We start from the raw sequence: 24112 nt of genomic DNA, 5'->3' as shown, positions 1-24112 counted from the left end.
ACCTCCCTTGTGTGCTTCTAACACTGGCTGTTACAAGCAGCATACCTCCCTTGTGTGCTTCTAACATTGGCTGTTACAAGCAGAATACCTCCCTTGTGTGCTTCTAACACTGGTTGATAAAAGCAGCATACCTCCATTGTGTGCTTCTAACACTGGCTGTTACAAGCAGCATACCTCCCTTGTGTGCTTCTAACATTGGCTGTTACAAGCAGCATACCTCCCTTGTGTGCTTCTAACACTGGCTGATAAAAGCAGCATACCTCCATTGTGTGCTTCTAACACTGGCTGTTACAAGCAGCATACCTCCTTTGTGTGCTTCTAACACTGGCTGTTACAAGCAGCATACCTCCCTTGTGTGCTTCTAACATTGGCTGTTACAAGCAGCATACCTCCCTTGTGTGCTTCTAACACTGGCTGATAAAAGCAGCATACCTCCCTTGTGTGCTTCTAACACTGGCTGATAAAAGCAGCATACCTCCATCGTGTGCTTCTAACACTGGCTGATAAAAGCAGCATACCTCCATCGTGTGCTTCTAACACTGGCTGTTACAAGCAGCATACCTCCTTTGTGTGCTTCTAACACTGGCTGTTACAAGCAGCATACCTCCCTTGTGTGCTTCTAACACTGGCTGTTACAAGCAGCATACCTCCTTTGTGTGCTTCTAACACTGGCTGTTACAAGCAGCATACCTCCCTTGTGTGCTTCTAACATTGGCTGTTACAAGCAGCATACCTCCCTTGTGTGCTTCTAACACTGGCTGATAAAAGCAGCATACCTCCCTTGTGTGCTTCTAACACTGGCTGATAAAAGCAGCATACCTCCATCGTGTGCTTCTAACACTGGCTGATAAAAGCAGCATACCTCCATCGTGTGCTTCTAACACTGGCTGTTACAAGCAGCATAATAAGATTTTACTTACCGATAAATCTATTTCTCGGAGTCCGTAGTGGATGCTGGGGTTCCTGAAAGGACCATGGGGAATAGCGGCTCCGCAGGAGACAGGGCACAAAAAGTAAAGCTTTTTCCGATCAGGTGGTGTGCACTGGCTCCTCCCCCTATGACCCTCCTCCAGACTCCAGTTAGGTACTGTGCCCGGACGAGCGTACACAATAAGGGAGGATTTTGAATCCCGGGTAAGACTCATATCAGCCACACCAATCACACCGTACAACTTGTGATCTAAACCCAGTTAACAGTATGATAACAGCGGAGCCTCTGAAAGATGGCTTCCTACAACAATAACCCGAATAAGTTAACAATAACTATGTACAATTTATGCAGATAATCCGCACTTGGGATGGGCGCCCAGCATCCACTACGGACTCCGAGAAATAGATTTATCGGTAAGTAAAATCTTATTTTCTCTATCGTCCTAGTGGATGCTGGGGTTCCTGAAAGGACCATGGGGATTATACCAAAGCTCCCAAACGGGCGGGAGAGTGCGGATGACTCTGCAGCACCGAATGAGAGAACTCCAGGTCCTCCTTAGCCAGAGTATCAAATTTGTAAAATTTTACAAACGTGTTCTCCCCTGACCACGTAGCTGCTCGGCAAAGTTGTAATGCCGAGACCCCTCGGGCAGCCGCCCAAGATGAGCCCACCTTCCTTGTGGAGTGGGCCTTTACAGATTTAGGCTGTGGCAGGCCTGCCACAGAATGTGCCAGTTGGATTGTGCTACAGATCCAACGAGCAATCGTCTGCTTAGACGCAGGAGCACCCATCTTGTTGGGTGCATACAATATAAACAACGAGTCAGATTTTCTGACTCCAGCTGTTCTTGCAATATATATTTTTAATGCTCTGACAACGTCCAGTAACTTGGAGTCCTCCAAGTCACTTGTAGCCGCAGGCACTACAATAGGCTGGTTCAGATGAAATGCTGACACCACCTTAGGGAGAAAATGCGGACGAGTCCGCAGTTCTGCCCTGTCCGAATGGAAAATCAGATATGGGCTTTTGTAAGATAAAGCTGCCAATTCTGACACTCTCCTGGCAGAAGCCAGGGCTAGAAGCATGGTCACTTTCCAAGTGAGATATTTCAAATCCACCTTATTTAGTGGTTCAAACCAATGAGATTTTAGAAAATCCAAAACTACATTGAGATCCCACGGTGCCACTGGAGGCACCACAGGAGGCTGTATATGCAGCACTCCCTTAACAAAGGTCTGGACTTCAGGGACTGAAGCCAATTCTTTTTGAAAGAAAATCGACAGGGCCGAAATTTGAACCTTAATAGATCCCAATTTGAGACCCATAGACAATCCTGATTGCAGGAAATGTAGGAATCGACCCAGTTGAAATTCCTCCGTCGGAGCACTCCGATCTTCGCACCACGCAACATATTTTCGCCAAATTCGGTGATAATGTTGCACGGTTACTTCTTTCCTTGCTTTAATCAAAGTAGGAATGACTTCTTCCGGCATGCCTTTTTCCATTAGGATCCGGCGTTCAACCGCCATGCCGTCAAACGCAGCCGCGGTAAGTCTTGAAACAGACAGGGACCCTGCTGAAGCAAGTCCCTCCTTAGAGGTAGAGGCCACGGATCTTCCGTGATCATCTCTTGAAGTTCCGGGTACCAAGTCCTTCTTGGCCAATCCGGAACCACTAGTATCGTTCTTACGCCTCTTTGCCGTATAATTCTCAATACTTTTGGTATGAGAGGCAGAGGAGGAAACACATACACCGACTGGTACACCCAAGGCGTTACCAGCGCGTCCACAGCTATTGCCTGCGGATCTCTTGACCTGGCGCAATACCTGTCCAGTTTTTTGTTGAGGCGAGACGCCATCATGTCCACCATTGGTCTTTCCCAACGGGTTACCAGCATGTGGAAGACTTCTGGATGAAGTCCCCACTCTCCCGGGTGAAGATCGTGTCTGCTGAGGAAGTCTGCTTCCCAGTTGTCCACTCCCGGGATGAACACTGCTGATAGCGCTATCACATGATTCTCTGCCCAGCGAAGAATCCTTGCAGCTTCTGCCATTGCACTCCTGCTTCTTGTGCCGCCCTGTCTGTTCACATGGGCGACTGCCGTGATGTTGTCCGACTGGATCAACACCGGTTTTCCCTGAAGCAGAGGTTCTGCCTGGCTTAGAGCATTGTATATTGCTCTTAGTTCCAGAATGTTTATGTGAAGAGACGTTTCCAGGCTCGTCCATACTCCCTGGAAGTTTCTTCCTTGTGTGACTGCTCCCCAGCCTCTCAGGCTGGCGTCCGTGGTCACCAGGATCCAATCCTGTATGCCGAATCTGCGGCCCTCCAATAGATGAGGACTCTGCAACCACCACAGAAGAGACACCCTTGTCCTTGGAGACAGGGTTATCCGTAGGTGCATCTGAAGATGCGACCCTGACCATTTGTCCAACAGATCCCTTTGGAAAATTCTTGCGTGGAATCTGCCGAATGGAATTGCTTCGTAAGAAGCCACCATTTTTCCCAGGACTCTTGTGCATTGATGTACAGACACCTTTCCTGGTTTTAGGAGGTTCCTGACAAGCTCGGATAACTCCTTGGCTTTTTCCTCCGGGAGAAAAACCTTTTTCTGAACCGTGTCCAGAATCATCCCTATGAACAGCAGACGAGTTGTCGGCATTAACTGGGATTTTGGAATATTCAGAATCCACCCGTGCTGTTTTAGCACTTCTTGAGACAGTGCTAATCCCATCTCTAGCTGTTCTCTGGACCTCGCCCTTATTAGGAGATCGTCCAAGTATGGGATAATTAATACGCCTTTTCTTCGAAGAAGAATCATCATCTCGGCCATTACCTTTGTAAAGATCCGAGGTGCCGTGGACAATCCGAACGGCAGCGTCTGAAACTGATAGTGACAGTTTTGTACAACGAACCTGAGGTACCCCTGGTGTGAGGGGTAAATTGGAACGTGGAGATACGCATCCTTGATGTCCAAGGATACCATAAAGTCCCCCTCTTCCAGGTTCGCTATCACTGCTCTGAGTGACTCCATTTTGAACTTGAACTTCTTTATGTACAGGTTCAAGGACTTCAGATTTAGAATAGGCCTTACCGAGCCATCCGGCTTCGGTACCACAAAAAGAGTGGAATAATACCCCTTCCCTTGTTGTAGAAGAGGTACCTTGACTATCACCTGCTGAGAGTACAGCTTGTGAATGGCTTCCAAAACCGTCTCCCTTTCGGAGGGGGACGTTGGTAAAGCAGACTTCAGGAAACGGCGAGGTGGATCCGTCTCTAATTCCAACCTGTACCCTTGAGATATTATCTGCAGGATCCAGGGATCTACCTGCGAGTGAGCCCACTGCGCGCTGTAATTTTTGAGACGACCGCCCACCATCCCCGAGTCCGCTTGAGGAGCCCCAGCGTCATGCTGAGGCTTTTGTAGAAGCCGGGGAGGGCTTCTGTTCCTGGGAAGGAGCTGCGTGTTGCTGTCTCTTCCCTCGACCTTTGCCTCGTGGCAGATATGAATAGCCCTTTGCTCTCTTATTTTTAAAGGAACGAAAGGGCTGCGGTTGAAAAGTCGGTGCCTTTTTCTGTGGGGGAGTGACTTGAGGTAGAAAGGTGGATTTCCCGGCTGTAGCCGTGGCCACCAAATCTGATAGACCGACTCCAAATAACTCCTCCCCTTTATACGGCAAAACTTCCATATGCCGTTTTGAATCCGCATCACCTGACCACTGTCGCGTCCATAAAGCTCTTCTGGCCGAAATGGACATAGCACTTACCCGTGATGCCAGTGTGCAGATATCCCTCTGTGCATCACGCATATAAAGAAATGCATCCTTTATTTGTTCTAACGACAGTAAAATATTGTCCCTGTCCAGGGTATCAATATTTTCAATCAGGGACTCTGACCAAACTACCCCAGCACTGCCCATCCAGGCAGTCGCTACAGCTGGTCGTAGTATAACACCTGCATGTGTGTATATACTTTTTTGGATATTTTCCATCCTCCTATCTGATGGATCTTTAAGTGCGGCCGTCTCAGGAGAGGGTAACGCCACTTGTTTAGATAAGCGTGTTAGCGCCTTGTCCACCCTAGGAGGTGTTTCCCAGCGCTCCCTAACCTCTGGCGGGAAAGGGTATAATGCCAATAATTTCTTTGAAATTATCAGTTTTTTATCAGGGGCAACCCACGCTTCATTACACACGTCATTTAATTCTTCTGATTCAGGAAAAACTATAGGTAGTTTTTTCATACCCCACATAATACCCTGTTTAGTGGTACCTGTAGTATCAGCTAAATGTAACGCCTCCTTCATTGCCAAAATCATATAACGTGTGGCCCTACTGGAAAATACGGTTGATTCGTCACCGTCACCACTGGAGTCATCGCCCGTGTCTGGGTCTGTGTCGACCGACTGAGGCAAAGGGCGTTTTACAGCCCCTGACGGTGTTTGAGTCGCCTGGACAGGCACTAATTGATTGTCCGGCCGCCTCATGTCGTCAAACGACTGCTTTAGCGTGTTGACACTATCCCGTAGTTCCATAAATAAAGGCATCCATTCCGGTGTCGACTCCCTAGGGGGTGACATCCTCATATTTGGCAATTGCTCCGCCTCCACACCAATATCGTCCTCATACATGTCGACACACACGTACCGACACACAGCAGACACACAGGGAATGCTCCTAACGAAGACAGGACCCACTAGCCCTTTGGGGAGACAGAGGGAGAGTTTGCCAGCACACACCAAAAGCGCTATATATATATCAGGGATAGCCTTATAATAAGTGCTCCCTTATAGCTGCTTTGTTATATCAAATTATCGCCATAAATGTGCCCCCCCCTCTCTGTTTTACCCTGTTTCTGTAGTGCAGTGCAGGGGAGAGACTTGGGAGCCGTCCTGACCAGCGGAGCTGTGAGAGGAAATGGCGCCGTGTGCTGAGGAGATAGGCCCCGCCCCTTTTCTGGCGGGCTCGTCTCCCGCTATTTAGAGAAATCAGGCAGGGGTTAAATATCTCCATATAGCCTCTAGGGCTATATGTGAGGTATTTTTAGCCTTTATAGGTAATCATTTTGCCTCCCAGGGCGCCCCCCTCCCAGCGCCCTGCACCCTCAGTGACTGCCGTGTGAAGTGTGCTGAGAGGAAAATGGCGCACAGCTGCAGTGCTGTGCGCTACCTTTTGAAGACTGCAGGAGTCTTCAGCCGCCGATTCTGGACCTCTTCTGTCTTCAGCATCTGCAAGGGGGCCGGCGGCGTGGCTCCGGTGACCATCCAGGCTGTACCCGTGATCGTCCCTCTGGAGCTTGATGTCCAGTAGCCAAGAAGCCAATCCATCCTGCACGCAGGTGAGTTGACTCCTTCTCCCCTCAGTCCCTCGCTGCAGTGATCCTGTTGCCAGCAGGAATCACTGTAAAATAAAAAACCTAGCTAAACTTTTTCTAAGCAGCTCTTTAGGAGAGCCACCTAGATTGCACCCTTCTCGGCCGGGCACAAAAATCTAACAGGAGTCTGGAGGAGGGTCATAGGGGGAGGAGCCAGTGCACACCACCTGATCGGAAAAAGCTTTACTTTTTGTGCCCTGTCTCCTGCGGAGCCGCTATTCCCCATGGTCCTTTCAGGAACCCCAGCATCCACTAGGACGATAGAGAAACCTCCTTTGTGTGCTTCTAACACTGGCTGTTACAAGCAGCATACCTCCCTTGTGTGCTTCTAACACTGGCTGTTACAAGCAGCATACCTCCCTTGTGTGCTTCTAACACTGGCTGATAAAAGCAGCATACCTCCATTGTGTGCTTCTAACACTGGCTGATAAAAGCAGCATACCTCCATTGTGTGCTTCTAACACTGGCTGTTACAAGCAGCATACCTCCTTTGTGTGCTTCTAACACTGGCTGTTACAAGCAGCATACCTCCCTTGTGTGCTTCTAACATTGGCTGTTACAAGCAGCATACCTCCCTTGTGTGCTTCTAACACTGGCTGATAAAAGCAGCATACCTCCCTTGTGTGCTTCTAACACTGGCTGATAAAAGCAGCATACCTCCATCGTGTGCTTCTAACACTGGCTGATAAAAGCAGCATACCTCCATCGTGTGCTTCTAACACTGGCTGTTACAAGCAGCATACCTCCTTTGTGTGCTTCTAACACTGGCTGTTACAAGCAGCATACCTCCCTTGTGTGCTTCTAACATTGGCTGTTACAAGCAGCATACCTCCCTTGTGTGCTTCTAACACTGGCTGATAAAAGCAGCATACCTCCCTTGTGTGCTTCTAACACTGGCTGATAAAAGCAGCATACCTCCATTGTGTGCTTCTAACACTGGCTGATAAAAGCAGCATACCTCCCTTGTGTGCTTCTAACATTGGCTGTTACAAGCAGCATACCTCCCTTGTGTGCTTCTAACACTGGCTGATAAAAGCAGCATACCTCCATCGTGTGCTTCTAACACTGGCTGTTACAAGCAGCATACCTCCTTTGTGTGCTTCTAACACTGGCTGATAAAAGCAGCATACCTCCCTTGTGTGCTTCTAACACTGGCTGTTACAAGCAGCATACCTCCCTTGTGTGCTTCTAACACTGGCTGTTACAAGCAGCATACCTCCCTTGTGTGCTTCTAACACTGGCTGTTACAAGCAGCATACCTCCATCGTGTGCTTCTAACACTGGCTGATAAAAGCAGCATACCTCCATCGTGTGCTTCTAACACTGGCTGTTACAAGCAGCATACCTCCTTTGTGTGCTTCTAACACTGGCTGTTACAAGCAGCATACCTCCCTTGTGTGCTTCTAACACTGGCTGATAAAAGCAGCATACCTCCCTTGTGTGCTTCTAACACTGGCTGTTACAAGCAGCATACCTCCCTTGTGTGCTTCTAACACTGGCTGATAAAAGCAGCATACCTCCCTTGTGTGCTTCTAACACTGGCTGTTACAATCAGCATACCTCCCTTGTGTGCTTCTAACACTGGCTGTTACAATCAGCATACCTCCCTTGTGTGCTTCTAACACTGGCTGTTACAATCAGCATACCTCCCTTGTGTGCTTCGGGTTTTTGGTCAATACTTTGAAGTTGTGGATGCTGTCATCAAAACATTTTAAGGAGAAAGACAAATTGTCTGATGATTTCACCTGTAAACAGACAACAGATCATTATTATTATCACCCTTTATTTATTTGGCATCACAAGGGGAATATTCAGAACAGGAAATCATTGACTGCATACAGGTATTACACTAAGGGCTGTTTCATACACACTGGTTTTCACCGGATGGCAAAAAGCCGGACAAACTTTCTTAGCCTTTTTGCCATCCGGCACGGTCTTTCACACACAACGGCTGTGAGCCGTGTTTACTGCTGTGCGCATGCGCAGCAGCAGTGGCGGCTGCTAAAAAAAAACGCTGTGTGTGAAAACTCCCTTTCACACACTTGGTTCTCTGGCTGCAACCCGGCAGCCATGCAGACCCTGTGCCGTGTGAACTGACACATTACTCTTCATGTGTCTCTACGGGATGGCCACGGCAAAAAGCCGGCCGGTATTTTGCCGGGTGGCGCTACCCGGCCAGTGTGAAACAGCCCTAACTGTGTGCGTACTGAGATCCGATTACCAAGTAGTGTGGAAAAGCCATGAAGTGTTTTCTTATTATCTGTGTTAGAAAGAAAAGAGAAATGATCATCTTTTACACGGCACTCCTAGACTGGTACATTTCTCTTTATCCTGTACAACATAATGTTACAGTAATATTTCTCTTGAGATCCTACTTATAATAATTTAAAATAAGATTTTACTTACCGGTAAATCTATTTCTCGTAGTCCGTAGAGGATGCTGGGACTCCGTAAGGACCATGGGGCACGACAATAGGTTGGTTCACATGAAAAGATGAGACCACTTTTGGCAGAAATTGAGAACGAGTCCTCAACTCTGCCCTATCCACGTGAAAAACAAAGTATGGGCTTTTATGTGATAAAGCCGCCAATTCTGAAACACGCCTTGCCGAAGCTAATGCCAACAACATGACCACTTTCCACGGGAGGTATTTCAACTCTACTGTTTTGAGTGGTTCAAACAAAGGTGACTTGAGGAAACGTAACACCACGTTAAGATCCGAAGGCGCCACCGGAGGTACAAAGGGAGGCTGAATATGCAGCACTCCCTTCACAGAAGTCTGTACTTCAGGAAGAGAGGCCAATTCTCTTTGAAAGAATATGGATAAGGCCGAAATTTGGACCTTTATGGACCCTAATTTTAGGCCCAAATTTACTCCTGTTTGAAGGAAGTGAAGTAGACGGCCCAAATGGAACTCCTCCGTAGGAGCAGCTCTGGCCTCACACCAAAAAACATATTTTCGCCATATACGGTGAAAATGTTTCAACGTCACGTCTTTCCTAGCCTTGATCAGGGTAGTAATGACCACCTCCGGAATCCCATTTTCCGCTAGGATCCGGCGTTCAACCGCCATGCCGTCAAACGCAGCCGCGGTAAGTCTTGGAACAGACAGGGCCCCTGCTGCAGCAGGTCCTGCCTTAGAGGAAGAGGCCACGGATCTTCTGTGAGCAACTCTTGCAGCTCCGGATACCAAGTCCTCCATGGCCAATCTGGAACAATGAGGATTGTTCTGACCCTGCTTATTCTTATTATTCTCAACACCTTGTGTATGAGAGGAAGAGGAGGAAACACATAGACCGATCTGAACACCCAAGGTGTCACCAGAGCGTCTACCGCTACCGCCTGAGGGTCCCTTGACCTGGCGCAATACCGCTTTAGCTTTTTGTTGAGACGGGATGCCATCATGTCTATTTGAGGCAGTCCCCACCGACCCGTGATCTTTGCGAAGACTTCTTGATGAAGTCCCCACTCTCCCAGATGCAGGTCGTGCCTGCTGAGGAAGTCCGCCTCCCAGTTGTCCACCCCCGGGATGAACACTGCTGATAGTGCGCTTACATGGCCTTCCGCCCAGCGTAGAATCCTGGTCGCTTCTGCCATGGCCACTCTGCTCCTTGTTCTGCCTTGGCGGTTTATATGAGCCACTGCCGTAACATTGTCTGACTGAATCAGAACCGGTTTTCCACAAAGCAATTCCTCCGCTTGACGCAGGGCGTTGTATATGGCCCTCAATTCCAGGACGTTGATGTGGAGACAAGTCTCTAGATTTGACCAGAGACCTTGGAAATTTCTTCCCAGTGTGACTGCTCCCCAGCCTCGGAGGCTTGCGTCCGTGGTCACCAGGACCCAGTCCTGAATGCCGAACCTGCGACCCTCTAGTAGGTGAGCACTGTGCAGCCACCACAGGAGAGATACCCTGGTCCTGGAAGACGGGGTGATCCTTTGATGCATTTGTAAATGGGACCCGGACCACTTGTCCAAGAGGTCCCATTGAAAAGTCCTCGCATGGAACCTGCCGAAGGGATGGCCTTGTATGAAGCCACCATCTTCCCCAGAACCCGTGTGCAATGATGCACTGAAACCCTTTTTTGGCTTTAATAGGTTCCTGACCAGGGCTATGAGCTCCTGAACCTTTTCGATCGGAAGAAAAACCTTTTTCTGGTCTGTGTCTAGAATCAGGCCCAAAAAGGTCAGACGCGTTGTAGGGACTAGCTGGGACTTAGGTATATTGAGAATCCAGCCGTGTAACTGCAACGTCTTCATGGACAGAGACACGCTGTCCAGCAACTTCTCCCGACATCTCGCCTTCATGAGGAGATCGTCCAAGTATTGGATAATTGTGACACCCTGCCTGCCCAGGAGCACCATCATTTCCGCCATTACCTTGGTGAAAATTCTCGAGGCCGTGGAAAGCCCCAACGGCAACGTGTGAAATTGGTAGTGACAGTCCTGCACTGCAAATCTCAGGAACGCCTGGTGAGGGGGGGAATATCGGAACATGAAGGTAAGCATCCTTTATGTCCAGGGACACCATCCAATCCCCCCCCCTCCAGGCTGGCGATGACCGCCCTGAGTGATTCCATTTTGAACCTCTTCAAGTACAGGTTCAGGGATTTTAGGTTTAAAATGGGTCTGACCGAACCGTCTGGTTTCGGGACCACAAACAGTGTTGAGTAATATCCCTCTCCTTGCTGGAGATGAGGAACTGTGACAATCACCTGTTGAATATACAATTTTTGGATTGCTGCCAACACTAGCTCCCTCTGACGGGGAAGCCGGCAGAGCCGAATTGAAAAACCGGCGAGGAGGTAAGTCTTCGAATTCCAGCCTGTATCCCTGAGAAACAATCTCTAATGCCCAGGGATCCACCTGCGAGTGAACCCAGACATGGCTGAAAAACCGAAGACGAGCCCCCACTAGATCTGCCTCCCCCCGGGAAGCCCCAGCGTCATGCGGTGGACTTTGCAGATGCAGGGGAGGACTTCTGCTTCTGGGAACTAGCTGTGTGCAGCTTTTTTCCCTTGCCTTTTCCTCTGGCAACAAAGGACGATCCCCGTACCTTCTTGCTCTTATTGGAACGAAAGGACTGCATTTGATAATGAGGTGCCTTTTTTGTATGCTGCGGGGGGACATAAGGTAAGAAATTCGACTTACCAGCCGTAGCAGTAGAGACAAGGTCCGAGAGGCCGTCTCCAAACAACTCCTCCCCTTTGTAAGGCAAGGACTCCATATGCCGCTTTGAATCGGCGTCTCCCGTCCACTGTCGGGTCCACAAGAGCCGCCTAGCAGAAATAGACATAGCGTTTATTCTGGAGCTTAATAAACAAATGTCTCTTTGAGCATCTCTCATATACAAGGCAGCATCTCTGATATGCTCTATGGTCATTAAAATGGCATCCCTATCTAAGGTGTCAATCTCCGTAGATAAGGAATCTGCCCATGCCACAACAGCACTACAAACCCAGGCCGACGCCATAGCCGGTCTAACAATAGAACCTGAATGAGTGTAAATGTGCTTCATGGTAATTTCCTGCCTGCGATCAGCAGGATCCTTGAGGGAAGCCGTATCCTGAGAAGGCAGTGCCACCTTTTTGGATAAGCGTGTCAGCGCCTTGTCTACTTTAGGCGAAGATTCCCATCGTATCCTATCCGTTTGTGGAAAAGGATACGCCATAAGAATCCTTTTGGGAACTTGGTCTCCTATCTGGAGATTCCCAAGCCTTTTCGCACAATTCACTCAGCTCAAATGAGAACGGAAAGGTGACCTCAGGCTTTTTCCCTTTATACATGTGTACCCTCATGTCAGGGACAGGGGGTTCCTCAGTAATATGCAAAACCTCTTTAATGGCAATAATCATGTACCGAATACCTTTTGCCACCCTCGGCTGTAATTTTGCATCTTCATAGTCGACACTAGAGTCAGTATCCGTGTCGGTACCTGTGTCATCGATCTGGGATATGGTGCGCTTCTGAGACCCCGAAGGTCCTGGCGCCACAGGGACAGGCATGGTCTAGCTACCTAACTGATCCCTAGCTTCAGCCTTGTCTAACCTTTTATGCAATAGATTGACATTTGCATTCAAGACATTCAGCATATCCACCCATTCCGGTGTCGGCGTTGCCGACGGCGACATGACATTCAAGCACTCCCCCTCCACATTAAGCGAGCCTTCCTCGTCAAACATGTCGACACACACGTACCGACACTTCACACACACAGGGAAACTCTTTTCTGAAGACAGTATCCCCTTTAAGGCCCTTTGGAGAGACAGAGAGAGAGTATGCCAGCACACACCCCAGCGCTATACCCCTGGAAAAAAAACACAGAATGCCCTTTACCAGAAGCGCTGAGTAGTAATAAAACGCCAATTATGTGCCCCCCCTCTCCTTCAAACCCCCTTTCACCGTGTGTAAAGCAGGGGAGAGTCCGGGGAGCTTCCTCTCAGCGGTGCTGTGGAGAGAAAATGGTGCTGGTGAGTGCTGAGGGAGAAGCCCCGCCCCCTCGGCGGCGGGCTTCTGTCCCGCTCAAAGTTATTAAAAAATGGCGGGGGCTCTTTTATATACATGTACAGTGCCCACCTGTACATGTATATTGTCTTTTGCCATAAGAGAGGTGTTATATTGCTGCCCAGGGCGACCCCCTGCGCCCTGCACCCTTACAGTGACCGGAGTGTGTGAGGTGTATGGGAGCAATGACGCACAGCTGCAGTGCTGTGCATTACCTCAGTGAAGCTCTGAAGGCTTCTGCCGCCTGAGACGTCTTCTGACTTCGTTTCTTCTGGCTCTGTGAGGAGAACGGCGGCGCGGCTCTGGGAGTGAACGCCCAGGACGAACCTGTGTTCACCCCCTCTGGAGCTAATGGTGTCCAGTAGCCGAGGAAGCAGAGCCTATCATTTAAGAAGGTCTGCCCCTCTCTCCTCAGTCCCTCGATGCAGGGAGCCTGTTGCCAGCAGTGCTCCCTGTAAAAATATAGAAAAAAATCCAAACAAAAATGCTTTCTAGGCAGAGAACTCAGGGGAGCTCCCTGCAGTGCACCCATTTCCCTCTGGGCACAGTGTAAAACTGAGGTCTGGAGGAGGGGCATAGAGGGAGGAGCCAGTGCACACCCAGAATCCAAAGCTTTCTTAAAGTGCCCTATCTCCTGCGGAGCCCGTCTATTCCCCATGGTCCTTACGGAGTCCCAGCATCCTCAAGGACGTTAGAGAAAATGTAACGTCTATTATACTGTCTAACTTACTCATGAAGCAAGCAAAACATCAAGTGCAATGTTAATCTCAGTCGAAATATCTTCTTTTACACATACACGCAAATGCAGAGTGAGTGCTACACTTAGGTGTTATTTCAGTTACATGCACCGAGGGGGAGTTACAATGGCACAGAAGTGCCGGCAGAACTAGCCACTCCTCACACCCAAATCTTGCCCTAAACTCAGATTTTTTTTGTATGTAGCCCTATGTGCCGCATACAGCTGCTCTTACTTACCCAAACTCATGAAGGTAAGTTCATTGAATTGGCCCCTTTGGTGTTTGTGGTGTACCTTTGCATGTTCAGCAAGTGAACTCACAATTATGCGCCTCTGCAGAACCGCAGTAATTTTGCAGATACAGCAAAACTTACGACCAGGAGGCAGATCAGGATTGGGAAGGGAGTGTTCTCGTGTATGTAAAGTTCAGTAAGGACAGACCAACGATTATGCACATACATGCAGAGAAGAAGACGTTACCTGTTGCACCCGCTACACATTATAAGGCCTAAGTCAGACCTGATCGCACCTCTGGGAATTTGCAGAGGTCTGCGATCGGATAGTCGCCACCCAGACTGAGTGAAAATCCGCCCCATGCAAGTCTGCATATTCCGCACAAAAATCTCTGCACACCGGTCAGCTTCAAATCTGTTCGCAACTCACTCACCATCAAATAATTTTTCCAGTCTGTGCGTAGCCCAGGACCTACTCCTACAGTGCGATACAAACAGGCTGATCGGGCCAGAGCTGATGTCACACACCCTCCCTGAAAACGCTTGGGAAAGCCTGCGTTCTTTTCTGGACACTCCCAGAAAACGCCCAGTTACCACCCCCCAAACGTCTTCTTCCTGTCAAATCAACTTGTGAACGCCTAGCGATGAAAAAATACGCTGATTTCGTTCACAGTTTGGCCTCGCGCGTGAGCATCACAATCCGTAAGCATGCGCAGTCATTCAATAATCGGCCGCTGTGCGATTTCGCACAACAGCAATCAGGTCTGAATTAGGTCCATAGTTGTAAGAACACTGATGACGAGGGCCAATTTGCACATAAACTATGCTCATATGCTACTGATGCAGAGGCATCCTGAAATGTGCATGGTGCACATTTTTTGTTTAAGTAAATTTACCAACATTTTGGAACCAATTCTGCATCAGCCACGCTGTGTCCATCACTTTACAGTATATTTGGTGTCCCAGTGAAAATAATTGCCACAGTGGCTATACAGATGAACAATGCAGTAGTTAGTGTTGCAAAAATAAGTATTACATATGAAAAAAAATGTAAAGTTACCTGTTAAAGCCTTAAAAAGAATAAACATTTATTAGAATTCATAACTCTCCACACAGCATTTAGTTTAATAGGAATAGATTAAGTCACAACCAATAAAAGTTCTAATTTTTTTTTTTCTGACCATGTTGTTATTTACTTTAAAATCCGTTCCTACCGTGCAGATGGCTTGTGTCAGGTGTTTGCAACCTTGCCGATAGACGTTGTTTAGTGCATCTGACCTAAAGAATAAAAGCTTCTCTCAGTATAAGTCCACAAATTTATTTTTCAGATAAAAACATTTTGTATTGCAAGTTAGCAGTATGTATAGGAATTGGGATTCCTAGAATCCTCCCGAAAAAATATCATTATTCCATAAAATACTCACTGTTTTTGATACCAAGAAATAACACCATGCTCCAACACCACCCAAAAAAGTTTCCAACCAAAAAAACGTGAGCTCTAGGAGATATAAAAGGCACAAAATAATAATTTACTAGTATGTGCCATGGCTACAGTAAAATTCCGGCAAGCAGTAGTTACAGTACATGAATAGTACATAGTGATTACATCATGTCTAAGCGATATTTAGTTCCGTAATCTGTTTGCATCCATGAGGCTCTGTCACTGATAGATAAGTGCAGCACTAAGCAGCTCTGGTAGTGAAACAAACACTTGCTAAGCACTATATCAGAATGTCTTTCTTGCTGTTGGAGCACTTCCCATGTGACCATATATCCAAGCTTGTAAAGCATAAAATTCTAAAATGCCTAAAATGACACCAACATACAGTATGGAACACTATATTATACAAAATAAACATTTACTACTGCAGATGACAATATTCCCCCAGTCTTGTGATTTCTACAGGAGCAAGATCATTTGGCTGTGCGGTTCTTATGGGCCCTTGTGTGACTGCTCATGTATTCAGTTATTACATAAGGAAAACTTCTATGTTTTGGGGTTTTTTTTCCCCTCGCTCCTCTATAGGATGTGAGCAATCACAAGCAAAGTTTCCTGTAAAGATATAGGGGTATATGCAATTGCGGTCGAATTCCCGAAATTGTCGAAAAACGGGACTTTTTCGCCCAAAAAAAAAAATTCGACAATGTAATTCAGTACTTTCCGTCAAAAAAACGGACTTTCAAAATTCGACTTTTTGAAATTCGACATTTGTCAAATTCGACATTTCTGCAATGGTACAAATGCGGCAATTCGCCAAAAGTATATTCAATTGAAGTTTGGAAATTCAACAGTGCTTTTAGACAGTAAATTCGTAATTTTCAATCCGCCACACTTTGGTGGCGGAATCTAATAAAAAAAATTTAAAACATGTTTTTTTTGGTGTTTTTTTTATTGGTAATAGCATATCTATTTATATTAGAAGGGATTAGGTACTTGGTTTGTCTATTTTGGAGGCACAAGTATTATTTATATATTTAAAAAAAAAATATATATATATTTTATTTTTTTTAAATGGAATGGTAAAAACCCGAAAAAAAATGGCGTAGGGTCCCCCCTCCTAAGCATAACCAGCCTCGGGCTCTTCGAGACGGTCCTGGTTCTAAAAATCCGGGGGAAAAACTGACAGGGGATCCCCCGTATTTTTAAAACCAGCACCGGGCTCTGCTCCTGGTGCTGGTGCAAAAAATACGGGGGAAAAAAAGAGTAGGGGTCCCCCGTATTTTATACACCAGCATCGGGCTCCACTAGCTGGACAGATAATGCCACAGCCGGGGGTCACTTTTATACAGCGCCCTGCGGCCGTGGCATTAAATATCCAACTAGTCACCCCTGGCCGGGGTACCCTGGGGGAGTGGGGACCACTTCAATCAAGGGGTCCCCCCCCCCCAGCCACCCAAGGGCCAGGGGTGAAGCCAGAGGCTGTCCCCCCCATCCAAGGGCTGCGGATGGGGGGCTGATAGCCTTGAGAAAATTGAAAGAATATTGTTTTTTTCCAGTAGTACTACAAGTCCCAGCAAGCCTCCCCCGCAAGCTGGTACTTGGAGAACCACAAGTACCAGCATGCGGGAGAAAAACGGGCCCGCTTGTACCTGTAGTTCTACTGGAAAAAAAATACCCAAAATAAAAACAGGACACGCACACTGTGATAGTAAAACTTTATTACACACATGTCGACACATACATACTTACCTATGTTCACACGCCGACCTCTGTCCACTTGTCCAAGTAGAATCCAAGTGTACCTGTGAATACAATTATACTCACCTGATCCAGTGTCCAGATTATAATCCACGTACTTGGCAAAAAAAAAAAAACGAACACACGAACCACACGTACTGAAAGGGGTCCCATGTTTACACATGGGACCCCTTTCCCCGAATGCAGAGACCCCCCCCGTGACTGCCGTCACAGAAAGGTCTCTTCAGCCAATCAGCGAGCGCAACGTCCTGGCACTCTGCTGATTGGCTATGCGCGTCTGAGCTGTCAGACAGCGCATCGCAAAGCCTCTCCATTATATTCAATGGTGGGAACTTTGCGTCAGCGGTGAGGTCACCCGCGGTCAGCGGCTGACCGCGGGTAACCCCACCGCTGACGGCAAAGTTCCCACCATTGAAACTAATGGAGGGAGCTGTGCGATGCGCTGTCTGACAGCAGACGCGCATACAGCCAATCAGGTGAGTGCCACGAAGTAGCGCTTCCTGATTGGCTGAAGGGACCTTCTGTGACAGCAGTCACGTGGGGTCCCGGCATTCGTGGAAAGGGGTCCCATGTGTAAACATGGGACCCCTTTCAGTCCGTTTGGTCCGGGTGTTCGTTTTTTTTTTTGCCAAGTACGTGGATTATAATCTGGACACTGGATTGAGGTGAGTATAATTGTATTCACAGGTACACTTGGATTCTACTTGGACAAGTGGACAGAGGTCGGCGTGTGAACATAGGTAAGTATGTGTGTGTCGGCAGGTGTGAAATAAAGTTTTACTCTCACGGTGTGCGTGTCCTGTTTTTATTTGGTAATTTTTTTTCCAGTAGAACTACAGGTACCAGCGGGCCCGTTTTTCTCCCGCATGCTGGTACTTGTGGTTCTCCAAGTACCAGCTTGCGGGGGAGGCTTGCTGGGACTTGTAGTACTACTGGGAAAAAACAATATTCTTACACTTTTCTCAAGGCTATCAGCCCCCCCATCCGCAGCCCTTGGATGGGGGGGGGGCAGCCTCGGGCTTCACCCCTGGCCCTTGGGTGGCTGGGGGGGGGGGGGGGACCCCTTGATTGAAGGGGTCCCCACTCCCCCAGGGTACCCCGGCCAGGGGTGACTAGTTGGATATTTAATGCCACGGCCGCAGGGCGCTGTATAAAAGTGACCCCCGGCTGTGGCATTATCTGTCCAGCTAGTGGAGCCCGATGCTGGTGTAAAAAATACGGGGGACCCCTACTCTTTTTGTCCCCCGTATTTTTTGCACCAGCACCAGGCGCAGAGCCCGGTGCTGGTTTTAAAAATACGGGGGATCTCCTGTCAGTTTTTTCCCCGGATTTTTAGAACCAGGACCGGCTCGAAGAGCCCGAGGCTGGTTATGCTTTGGAGGGGGGACCCCACGCCATTTTTTTCGGGTTTCTTCCCGTTTTTTTAAAATCGGATCAAAATCCGTCAAATCAGCCGTTTTTCGACAGCGGGACTGTCGAATCCGTTTTTTATTGAATATGTTGAATTTCGGCACCCACTTGCCGGAATTCGACGGTCGAATTGTGTCGAATTAAAAAACGGCCGAAAAATTGCCGCGATTCGCCGCTAATTGCATATACCCCATACTGTAACTCACAAAGAAACCTTGTGTAGAACCTTGCAGTGAACTGAATCTGCCCTCTGGTATGCAGCTTTTTATGAGCATGTCTTCTAATAACATTCCAATGTAACAACCTACAGATAGTATGGAATTCTGACCTATGAATACCCAGCTCAATCAATCAGAAAATAAGAATTTACTTACCGATAATTCTATTTCTCATAGTCCGTAGTGGATGCTGGGGACTCCGAAAGGACCATGGGGAATAGCGGCTCCGCAGGAGACTGGGCACAAAAGTAAAAGCTTTAGGACTACCTGGTGTGCACTGGCTCCTCCCCCTATGACCCTCCTCCAAGCCTCAGTTAGGATACTGTGCCCGGACGAGCGTACACAATAAGGAAGGATTTTGAATCCCGGGTAAGACTCATACCAGCCACACCAATCACACCGTACAACTTGTGATCTGAACCCAGTTAACAGCATGATAACAGAGGAGCCTCTAGAAAAGATGGCTCACAACAAATAATAACCCGATTTTTGTAACAATAACTATGTACAAGTATTGCAGACAATCCACACTTGGGATGGGCGCCCAGCATCCACTACGGACTATGAGAAATAGAATTATCGGTAAGTAAATTCTTATTTTCTCTGACGTCCTAGTGGATGCTGGGGACTCCGAAAGGACCATGGGGATTATACCAAAGCTCCCAAACGGGCGGGAGAGTGCGGATGACTCTGCAGCACCGAATGAGAGAACTCCAGGTCCTCCTCAGCCAGGGTATCAAATTTGTAGAATTTAGCAAACGTGTTTGCCCCTGACCAAGTAGCTGCTCGGCAAAGTTGTAAAGCCGAGACCCCTCGGGCAGCCGCCCAAGATGAGCCCACTTTCCGTGTGGAATGGGCTTTTACAGATTTTGGCTGTGGCAGGCCTGCCACAGAATGTGCAAGCTGAATTGTACTACAAATCCAACGAGCAATAGTCTGCTTAGAAGCAGGAGCACCCAGCTTGTTGGGTGCATACAGGATAAACAGCGAGTCAGATTTTCTGACTCCAGCCGTCCTGGAAACATATTTTCAGGGCCCTGACTACGTCCAGCAACTTGGAATCCTCCAAGTCCCTAGTAGCCGCAGGTACCACAATAGGCTGGTTTAAGTGAAACGCTGAAACCACCTTAGGGAGAAATTGAGGACGAGTCCTCAATTCTGCCCTGTCCGTATGAAAAATTAGGTAAGGGCTTTTATAGGATAAAGCCGCCAATTCTGAGACACGCCTGGCTGAAGCCAGGGCTAACAGCATTACCACTTTCCATGTGAGATATTTTAAGTCCACAGTGGTGAGTGGTTCAAACCAATGTGATTTTAGGAACCCCAAAACTACATTGAGATCCCAAGGTGCCACTGGAGGCACAAAAGGAGGCTGTATATGCAGTACCCCCTTGACAAACGTCTGAACTTCAGGAACTGAAGCTAGTTCTTTTTGGAAGAATATCGACAGGGCCGAAATTTGAACCTTAATGGACCCTAATTTTAGGCCCATAGACAGTCCTGTTTGCAGGAAATGCAGGAAACGACCCAGTTGAAATTCCTCTGTAGGGGCCTTCCTGGCCTCACACCACGCAACATATTTACGCCAAATACGGTGCTAATGTTGCACAGTTACATCCTTCCTGGCTTTGATCAGGGTAGGGATGACTTCATCCGGAATGCCTTTTTCCTTCAGGATCCGGCGTTCAACCGCCATGCCGTCAAACGCAGCCGCGGTAAGTCTTGGAACAGACAGGGTCCCTGCTGGAGCAGGTCCTTTCTTAGAGGTAGAGGCCACGGGTCTTCCGTGAGCATCTCTTGAAGTTCCGGGTACCAAGTCCTTCTTGGCCAATCCGGAGTCACGAGTATAGTCCTTACTCCTCTCCTTCTTATGATTCTCAGTACCTTGGGTATGAGAGGCAGAGGAGGGAACACATACACTGACTGGTACACCCACGGTGTTACCAGAGCGTCCACAGCTATTGCCTGAGGGTCCCTTGACCTGGCGCAATATCTGTCCAGTTTTTTGTTGAGGCGGGACGCCATCATGTCCACCTTTGGTTTTTCCCAACGGTTCACAATCATGTGGAAGACTTCTGGGTGAAGGTCGTGTCTGCTGAGGAAGTCTGCTTCCCAGTTGTCCACTCCCGGAATGAACACTGCTGACAGTGCTATCACATGATTTTCCGCCCAGCGAAGAATCCTTGCAACTTCCGTCATTGCCCTCCTGCTTCTTGTGCCGCCCTGTCTGTTTACGTGGGCGACTGCCGTGATGTTGTCCGACTGGATCAACACCGGCTGACCCTGAAGCAGAGGCCTTGCCTGACTTAGGGCATTGTAAATGGCCCTTAGTTCCAGGATATTTATGTGAAGTGACGTCTCCAGGCTTGACCACAAGCCCTGGAAATTTCTTCCCTGTGTGACTGCTCCCCAGCCTCTCAGGCTGGCATCCGTGGTCACCAGGACCCAGTCCTGAATGCCGAATCTGCGGCCCTCTAGAAGATGAGCACTCTGTAACCACCACAGGAGAGACACCCTTGTCCTTGGAGACAGGGTTATCCACTGATGCATTTGAAGATGCGATCCGGACCATTTGTCCAGCAGATCCCACTGAAAAGTTCTTGCGTGGAATCTGCCGAATGGAATCGCTTCGTAAGAAGCCACCATTTTTCCCAGGACCCTTGTGCATTGATGCACTGACACTTGGCCTGGTTTTAGGAGGTTCCTGACTAGGTCGGATAACTCCCTGGCTTTCTCCTCCGGGAGAAACACCTTTTTCTGGACTGTGTCCAGAATCATCCCTAGGAACAGCAGACGTGTCGTCGGAATCAGCTGCGATTTTGGAATATTTAGAATCCACCCGTGCTGTCGTAGTACTACTTGAGATAGTGCTACTCCGACCTCTAACTGTTCTCTGGACCTTGCCCTTATCAGGAGATCGTCCAAGTAAGGGATAATTAAGACGCCTTTTCTTCGAAGAAGAATCATCATTTCGGCCATTACCTTGGTAAAGACCCGGGGTGCCGTGGACAATCCAAACGGCAGCGTCTGAAACTGATCGTGACAGTTCTGTACCACAAACCTGAGGTACCCTTGGTGAGAAGGGCAAATTGGGACATGGAGGTAAGCATCCTTGATGTCCAGAGACACCATATAGTCCCCTTCTTCCAGGTTCGCTATCACTGCTCTGAGTGACTCCATCTTGAACTTGAACCTTTGTATGTAAGTGTTCAAGGATTTCAGATTTAAAATAGGTCTCACCGAGCCGTCCGGCTTCGGTACCACAAACAGCGTGGAATAATACCCCTTTCCCTGTTGTAGGAGGGGTACCTTGATTATCACCTGCTGGGAATACAGCTTGTGAATGGCTTCCAATACCGCCTCCCTGTCGGAGGGAGACGTTGGTAAAGCAGACTTCAGGAACCGGCGAGGGGGAGACGTCTCGAATTCCAATTTGTACCCCTGAGATACTACCTGCAGGATCCAGGGGTCCACTTGCGAGTGAGCCCACTGCGCGCTGAAAATCTTGAGACGGGCCCCCACCGTGCCTGAGTCCGCTTGTAAGGCCCCAGCGTCATGCTGAGGACTTGGCAGAAGCGGGGGAGGGCTTCTGTTCCTGGGAAGAGGCTGCCTGCTGCAGTCTTTTTCCCCTTCCTCTGCCCCGGGGCAGATATGAGTGGCCTTTTGCCCGCTTGCCCTTATGGGGACGAAAGGACTGAGCCTGAAAAGACGGTGTCTTTTTCTGCTGAGAGGTGACCTGGGGTAAAAAGGTGGATTTCCCAGCCGTTGCCGTGGCCACCAGGTCCGATAGACCGACCCCAAATAACTCCTCCCCTTTATACGGCAATACTTCCATATGCCGTTTGGAATCCGCATCACCTGACCACTGTCGCGTCCATAACCCTCTTCTGGCAGAAATGGACAGCGCACTTACTCTTGATGCCAGAGTGCAAATATCCCTCTGTGCATCTCGCATATATAGAAATGCATCCTTTAAATGCTCTATAGTCAATAATATACTGTCCCTGTCCAGGGTATCAATATTTTCAGTCAGGGAATCCGACCAAGCCACCCCAGCACTGCACATCCAGGCTGAGGCGATTGCTGGTCGCAGTATAATACCAGTATGTGTGTATATACTTTTTAGGATATTTTCCAGCTTCCTATCAGCTGGTTCCTTGAGGGAGGCCGTATCAGGAGACGGTAACGCCACTTGTTTTGATAAGCGTGTGAGCGCCTTATCTACCCTAGGGGGTGTTTCCCAACGCGCCCTAACCTCTGGCGGGAAAGGGTATAATGCCAATAATTTTTGAGAAATTAGCAGTTTTTTATCGGGGGAAACCCACGCTTCATCACACCCCTCATTTAATTCATCTGATTCAGGAAAAACTACGGGTAGTTTTTTCACACCCCACATAATACCCTTTTTTGTGGTACTTGTAGTATCAGAAATGTTCAAAACCTCCTTCATTGCCGTGATCATGTAACGTGTGGCCCTACTGGAAAATACGTTTGTTTCCTCACCGTCGACACTGGAGTCAGTGTCCGTGTCTGGGTCTGTGTCGACCATCTGAGGTAACGGGCGCTTTAGAGCCCCTGACGGTGTTTGAGACGCCTGTACAGGTAATAACTGATTTGCCGGCTGTCTCATGTCGTCAACAGTCTTTTGTAAAGTGCTGACACTATCACGTAATTCCTTCCATAAGACCATCCAGTCAGGTGTCGACTCCCTAGGGGGTGACATCACTATTACAGGCAATTGCTCCGCCTCCATACCATTTTCCTCCTCATACATGTCGACACAACGTACCGACACACAGCACACACACAGGGAATGCTCTGATAGAGGACAGGACCCCACTAGCCCTTTGGGGAGACAGAGGGAGAGTTTGCCAGCACACACCAGAGCGCTATATATATACAGGGATAACCTTATATAAGTGTTTTTCCCTTATATAGCTGCTGTATAGATTTATCTGCCAAATTAGTGCCCCCCCTCTCTTGTTTTACCCTGTTTCTGTAGTGCAGGACTGCAGGGGAGAGTCAGGGAGCTTCCCTCCAACGGAGCTGTGAGGAAAAATGGCGCCAGTGTGCTGAGGAGATAGGCTCCGCCCCCTTCTCGGCGGCCTTTCTCACGCTTTTTTAAGGAAAAATTGGCAGGGGTTAAATGCATCCATATAGCCCAGGAGCTATATGTGATGTATTTTTTGCCATATAAGGTGTTTTTATTGCGTCTCAGGGCGCCCCCCCCCCAGCGCCCTGCACCCTCAGTGACCGGAGTGTGAAGTGTGCTGAGAGCAATGGCGCACAGCTGCGGTGCTGTGCGCTACCTTATTGAAGACAGGGCGTCTTCTGCCGCCGATTTTCCGGACCTCTTCAGTCTTCTGGCTCTGTAAGGGGGCCGGCGGCGCGGCTCTGGGACCCATCCATGGCTGGGCCTGTGATCGTCCCTCTGGAGCTAATGTCCAGTAGCCTAAGAAGCCCAATCCACTCTGCACGCAGGTGAGTTCGCTTCTTCTCCCCTTAGTCC

General features: G+C 48.5%; 1 protein-coding gene across 2 annotated transcripts in view; it reads right to left on the bottom strand.

Annotated features, from left to right (window-relative positions):
• The window catches only part of OSBPL1A (oxysterol binding protein like 1A), a 537997-nt gene that overhangs the window by 385433 nt on the left and 128452 nt on the right, over positions 1-24112 (bottom strand). For both annotated transcript variants that reach the window (XM_063923609.1, XM_063923608.1), the window contains 3 exons: positions 15201-15274; positions 14991-15054; positions 7949-8047 (listed from right to left, as the gene is read on the bottom strand). In XM_063923609.1, coding sequence (XP_063779679.1) covers positions 7949-8047; positions 14991-15054; positions 15201-15274 — 237 coding nt within the window. The remainder of the gene's footprint in view (positions 1-7948; positions 8048-14990; positions 15055-15200; positions 15275-24112) is intronic.

This window comes from Pseudophryne corroboree, chromosome 5 (genome assembly GCF_028390025.1).
Source record: "Pseudophryne corroboree isolate aPseCor3 chromosome 5, aPseCor3.hap2, whole genome shotgun sequence".
Taxonomy (NCBI): domain Eukaryota; kingdom Metazoa; phylum Chordata; class Amphibia; order Anura; family Myobatrachidae; genus Pseudophryne; species Pseudophryne corroboree.
Note: the sequence above shows the minus strand (reverse complement) of the source record. Positions and strands in the feature narration are given on the sequence as shown.